Source organism: Lacerta agilis, chromosome 2 (genome assembly GCF_009819535.1).
Source record: "Lacerta agilis isolate rLacAgi1 chromosome 2, rLacAgi1.pri, whole genome shotgun sequence".
NCBI lineage: Eukaryota > Metazoa > Chordata > Lepidosauria > Squamata > Lacertidae > Lacerta > Lacerta agilis.
The window spans coordinates 113800874-113806873 of NC_046313.1; the positions used below are offsets into that span (position 1 = coordinate 113800874).

At 44.0% G+C, this 6000-nt stretch overlaps 1 protein-coding gene across 1 annotated transcript in view; it reads left to right on the plus strand.

Moving 5' to 3' along the window:
• LOC117042500 (zinc finger protein 721-like) overlaps positions 1 to 4972 on the plus strand; it is a 29015-nt gene extending 24043 nt beyond the window's left edge. Inside the window, exon 5 of the mRNA XM_033142045.1 lies at positions 2975 to 4972. Within this exon, the coding sequence (XP_032997936.1) occupies positions 2975 to 4770 (1796 nt within the window). The 3' untranslated portion in view covers positions 4771 to 4972. The remainder of the gene's footprint in view (positions 1 to 2974) is intronic.
• Positions 4973 to 6000: the final 1028 nt, after the last annotated feature.

The window sequence follows — 6000 nt, forward strand, 5'->3', positions numbered from 1 at the left end:
GAAGATAAAATTGCTTGCATCCACCAAGACCTTGACTCTGCTGTTATACAGGCCTCAGGGCGGTTCACAGGATAAAATTACAGTATAAAAACTCAAAAGTGCATAATCAAAACAGAAACAAAACCCATTAAACTCCCCCAACACACACATTTTAAAACATTTGTGTTTCAATTAAATACAGCAGTTTCTGCAAGAGCAGTTCTGGGCAGAAGAGTTTTTTTTTTTTTTTTTAAGGAGAAACAAGCAACTTCAAATCCACATTAAAACTCCCAAGTGTGGCTGAGGCCTTATTTAGACAGGCTAATAAGAATAAGAATACCCTTGAGTGCCCTCTCCCATTTTGTGGAGCCTGATTGGCCCTCTGGTATACTCCAGAGCTTAGGGTGAGGAAACATGCTGGGAGACTGCTTGAATGCAAGTGGAGGAAAGATCCGAATGAATGCAACCGAACACTGGTATCAAGCCTACCTAGTGCCAGTGAAGGCAGCAAAGAAGACATAGTTTTCTACCTCCATTGCATCCTCATTATGTCGTCCAGCAGAGCTTTTCCAGGTTGTAAGGGGCCTTTTACAGGCTGGCCCAAAGGAGGTGGTAGAACCAGCAGTAGCTCGCTGTGACTTGTTTGCAAAGTATTTTGAAGATAAAATGGCTTGCATCCACCAAGACCTTGACTCTGCTGTTATAGCAGATGAATCTCATGGGGTATCCAGAGCACAATCTAGTCGTGTTGTATTGGATGAGTTTTTTCAGTTGGTAAGGCTCGAGGATATGGACAAGGTGCTTGGATCAGCCAGGACAACCATTTGCACTCTAGATCCTTTACCCTCTTGGCTGATAAAATCCTGCAGGGAGGGAACAGTTGGTAGGACCAGGGAGATGATCAGTGCCTCTTTACAAGAGGGGGCGGTCCCTGCATGTTTGAAGGAGGCAGTGGTAAAACCACTCCTTAAAAACCTTCCCTGGATTCAGAAAATTTAACTACCAGCCACTTGCTAATCTCCATTTCCTGGGCAAGATTCTGGAGCGAGTGGTCGCAGACAAGATCCAGGTGCTTTTGGAAGAAACTGATTTTCTGGATCCATTTCAATCAGGGTTTAGGCCTGGTTTTGGCACAGAAAAGAGACAAGGGAAACATGTCCCTGATAATTGTTCTTGACCTCTCAGTGACTTTCAATACCATCTACCATGGTATCCTTCTGGAGTGACTCTCTGAACTGCTTTGCGGTGGTTCCAGTCCTACTTGGATGGTCATTCCCAGAGGATGTTACTTCAGGAATGCCACATGAAACCTTCAATGTGGGTTCCGCAGGGCCCAATCCAATCCCCCATGTTGTTTAACATCTACATGAAATCACTGGGAGGGGTTATCCAGGAGTTTGGAGTATGTTGTCAGCAGTATGCTGGGCAGTGGAAGTGCTGGACCAGTGTCTTGCCTTGGTAATGGACTGGATGAGAGCCAAGAAATTGAAGCTCAATCCAGATAAGACTGAGACTCAGTTAGTGGGTGGTTCCCTAGAGCATATGGCTGGAAGATCGCCTGCTCTTGATGGGGTTACACTTCCTCTGGAGGAGCAGGTTCGTTGCTTGGGGGTAATCCTGGATCCTTTGCTGTCGCTTGAGGCTCAGGTGGCCTGGAGTGCCTTCCATCAGCTTTGGCTGGTGGCCCAGCTACACCCATATCTGGACAGGGATAGCCTATCTACTGTTGTCTATGCTCTGGGAACTTCAAGGTTAGATATAGATATGCGTTATACGTAGGGCTGCCTCTGATGACAGTTTAGAAACTTCAGCTAGTGCAGAATTCAGCGGCCAGGTTGCTCACCAGAGGAAGGCAGTTTGAGCATATTACACCAATCCTGGTCTGACTGCAATGGCTACCAATTAGTTTCTGGGCCCAATTCAAAGTGCTGGTTTTGACCTATAAAGCCTTAAATGGTTCAGGACCACAATACTTCAAGGACTGCTTCTTTCCCTATGAAGCTACCTGGACCCTGAGGTCCCCTTCTGAGGCCCTCCTCCTCAAGTGGTCCAGAGGGTGGCAACACGAGAACAGGGCCTTCTCTGCAGTGGCTCCCCATCTGTGGAATGCTCTCCCCAGGGAAGTTCATCTGGCACCTTCATTATACACCTTTGTTGTTGTTTAGTCGTCTTAGTAATCCGACCCCATGAAGCAGAGCATGCCTTGGGAACTCTTACTTTCCTTTCAAAGCTTCTCCTTTTTTATGTCCATGGAGCTTTCATGGCAAAATACTGGAGTCGGTTGCCAGTTCCTTCTTCAGGTGGATCACATTTAGTCTAAACTCTCAGCTGACCTGTCCGTCTTGGGTGGCCCTGCACGGCATAGGTCATAGCTTCTTTGAGTTATTCAAGCCCCTTCGCCACGACAAGGCAGTGATCCATGAAGGGGTATGCACCTTTAGGTGCCATGCAAAAATGTTCCTTTTAACCAGGTTTTTGCCTGATATGTTTGACATCCTATAGACTTTTTCAAATGCGGCTCTTTTCGGGGGGGGGGTGTTATTGGGTTGTTTTTATTCTGATTATATATGATGTGATCTTTTTTGTAAATCACGCTGAGACCTCCAGGTACAGGGCAGTATATAAACTCAATAAATAATAATACCAGCATTAATACTTTCATTATTTGTACCCCACAGATCTGACTTTGTTGCCCCAGCCACTCTAGTTGGCTTCTAACAAATATAAAAGCATAATAAAACATAAAACATTAAAAACTTCCCTATACATAGCTGCCTTCAGATGTCTTCTAAAAGTTGTATAGTTGTTTATTTGACATCTGACGGGAGGGCGTTCCACAGGGTGGGCACCCTCTGTCTCGTTCCCTGTAACTTCACTTCGTGCAGTGAGGGAACCACCAGAAGGCCCTGGGACCTGAATCTTGGTGTCCAGACTGAATGATTGGTGTGAAGGTGCTCCTTTAGCATTTCATCAGTTTGCCTTTTTATTCCTTCAGGAGATGTTGAAGGGATGCTGGCAGAAGGGGAACAATCAGATGTGTCACCAAAAGGATCCAAAGAGGAGGAGGAGGAAAGGAAGCTGAGGGTTCAAGATGGAGGCAGCAGGCGAGAGGGGAGACGAAAGCAGAAGTTGGAGGGTGACTCTGGTACGTCTCAGGATGGTGAAAATCAAATTCACAGAGAGGAGAAAAAGTATGAATGTACAGTGTGTGGAAAGAGATTGGGTAGTCGCGTAGCCCTTACTTTACATCAAAGAATACACACAGGAGAGAAACCGTATACATGTTCCGAGTGTGGAAAGAGCTTCAGTCAAAGTTGGGCCCTTACCTCGCATCAAAGAACTCATACAGGGGAGAAACCTTATAAATGTTTGGAGTGTGGAAAGAACTTCAGTTACAGTAGCGGCCTTATGTCACATCAACGAATTCATACAGGGGAGAAACCTTATAAATGTTTGGAGTGTGGAAAGAGCTTCAGTCGGTGTGGCCAGCTTACCTCCCATCAAAGATCTCATACGGGGGAGAAACCGTATTCATGTTCAGAGTGTGGAAAGAGCTTCAGTCAAAGTGGTAACCTTACCTCGCATCAAAGATCTCATACAGGGGAGAAACCGTATACATGTTCAGAGTGTGGAAAGAGCTTCAGTAACACTGGTGCCCTTACCTTGCATCAAAGAAGTCATACAGGGGAGAAACCATATACATGTTCAGAGTGTGGAAAGAACTTCAGTGACAGTGGTACACTTACCAGGCATCAAATAACTCATACAGGGGAGAAACCATATACATGTTCCGAGTGTGGAAAGAGTTTCATTCATAGTCACAGCCTTACATCGCATCAACGAACTCATACAGGGGAGAAACCGTATAAATGTTTGGAGTGTGGAAAGTGCTTCAGTCACAGTAGTTCCCTTATCTTGCATCAACGAACTCATACAGGAGAGAAACCATATAAATGTTCAGAGTGTGGAAAGAGCTTCAGTCACAGTGGTACCCTTACCTTGCATCAAAGATCTCATACAGGGGAGAAACCATATACATGTTCTGAGTGTGGAAAGAACTTCACTGAGAATAGTACCCTTACCTCACATCAAAGATCTCATACAGGGGAGAAACCGTATACATGTTCAGAGTGTGGAAGGAGCTTCACTCAAAGTGGGGGCCTTAAGTCACATCAACGAATTCATACAGGGGAGAAACCGCATACATGTTTGGAGTGTGGAAAGAGCTTCACTCGCAGCAATGCACTTACAAGACATCAACAAACTCATCAAGGCAGCAAACCTTATAAATGCTGGGAATGTGACAAGAGCTTCAGTCGCAGCGACTCCCTTTTCTCTCATCAAAAAATTCATATAGGGGAGAAACGATATACATGTTTAGAGTGTGGAAAGAGCTTCAGCCACAGTTGCAGCCTTACCTTGCATCAAAGACTGCACACAGGAGAGAAACCTTATAAATGTTTAGAGTGTGGAAAGAGCTTCTGTCGCGGTAGCCAACTCACGTTGCATCAAAGAACTCATACAGGAGAGAAACCGTATATATGTTCAGAGTGTGGAAAAAGCTTCACCTGCAGTAGCTCCCTTACATTGCATCAAAGAATTCATACAGGAGAGAAACCGTATACATGTTCGGAGTGTGGAAGGAGCTTCAGGTGCGGTAGCTCATTTAAGTATCATCAAATAACTCATACAGGAGAGAAACCGTATACATGTTCGGAGTGTGGAAAAAGCTTCACTGTCAGTAGTAGCCTTACTATACACCAAAGAACTCATACAGGGAGTGAATCTTAGAAATGTTTGGCTTATGGAAAGAACTTCAGTGACAGGGGCTCCCTTACTAAACAGTAAAGAACTCATACAGGGAAAACATCTTAGAAAGGTTGGAGTGTGGGAAGATCTTTAATCATATCAAATAACTCCTACAGAGAGTAAGCCAATGATTGTGTTCAGAATTAGAATTTGCTTCCATTAGAATTTTTATTCCTTTTAGTGGGCTGTGTTGCAGATTGTTCTCCTGATCAGAGTTTAAATTTACATAGCTATGCTCTATTTTCTTTCCCATGCATTATTTCTCATGTATTCATCACTTGTATATAGCGTTGCTTAAATATTTCTCCCATCCCCAAGATTTGTTAATCTGGTGTGAATTGATCCAGGGGCGTGGCAAAGGGGGGCGAGCCGCCCTGGGTTCCATAATGGAGGGGGTGACAAATTAGCAAGAAAAAAATTGTTTTTGAAAAAAAAATGAATTTTTTTTTTAGAAAATGCCTGTTCCGAAGGTCTTATCTTACTATACTATGGATTATATAGCTATATATGAAATTTCATGCATATCGGTTAATATCTTGACCCTCCTCCACCAAAATAGCTGTTCACTTGACTGTTTTCCTATGTCATGAAGGCTGAAATTTCAGTTCAGAGAACACTTACCCTAACCCTGTGGAAAGCCATCTAATTAGACTTTGAAAGGTTTTTAGGAGGTAATTTAATTATTGTTTGATTTTATACCAATGTTATGTATCTGGTGTTAGCCACCCTGAGCCTGACTTTGGCCGGGGAGGGCGGGATATAAATAAAAGTTTTTTATTATTATTACTTGTTATTAATCCTTTGTAGTAAAATATGAAATAACGTAAAACCAATTTTGCGGGGGGGGATCAGTGGGGGGGGTGACAAGAAATTTTCCGCACCGGGTACCACCTGACCTTCCCATGCCTGGGGGGGGGGGGTGACCAAAATGTTTTTGCCCCCGGGGACCAATTTACCTAGCTACGCCCCTGAATTGATCTGATATTTTTCATAGACACAAATGCATTCACTGGTATTCTGTTGACTTATGTAAAGATGTTCTGTTGCATATTTTTGTAAACTGTTTAGAAGCTCTCTTACCACATGCGGTTTATAATTTTGTTGTTGTTTAGTCATGTCCGACTCTTCGTGACCCCATGGACCAGAGCACACCAGGCACTTCTGTCTCCCACTGCCTCCCACAGTTTGGTCAGACTCACATTGGTAGCTTCG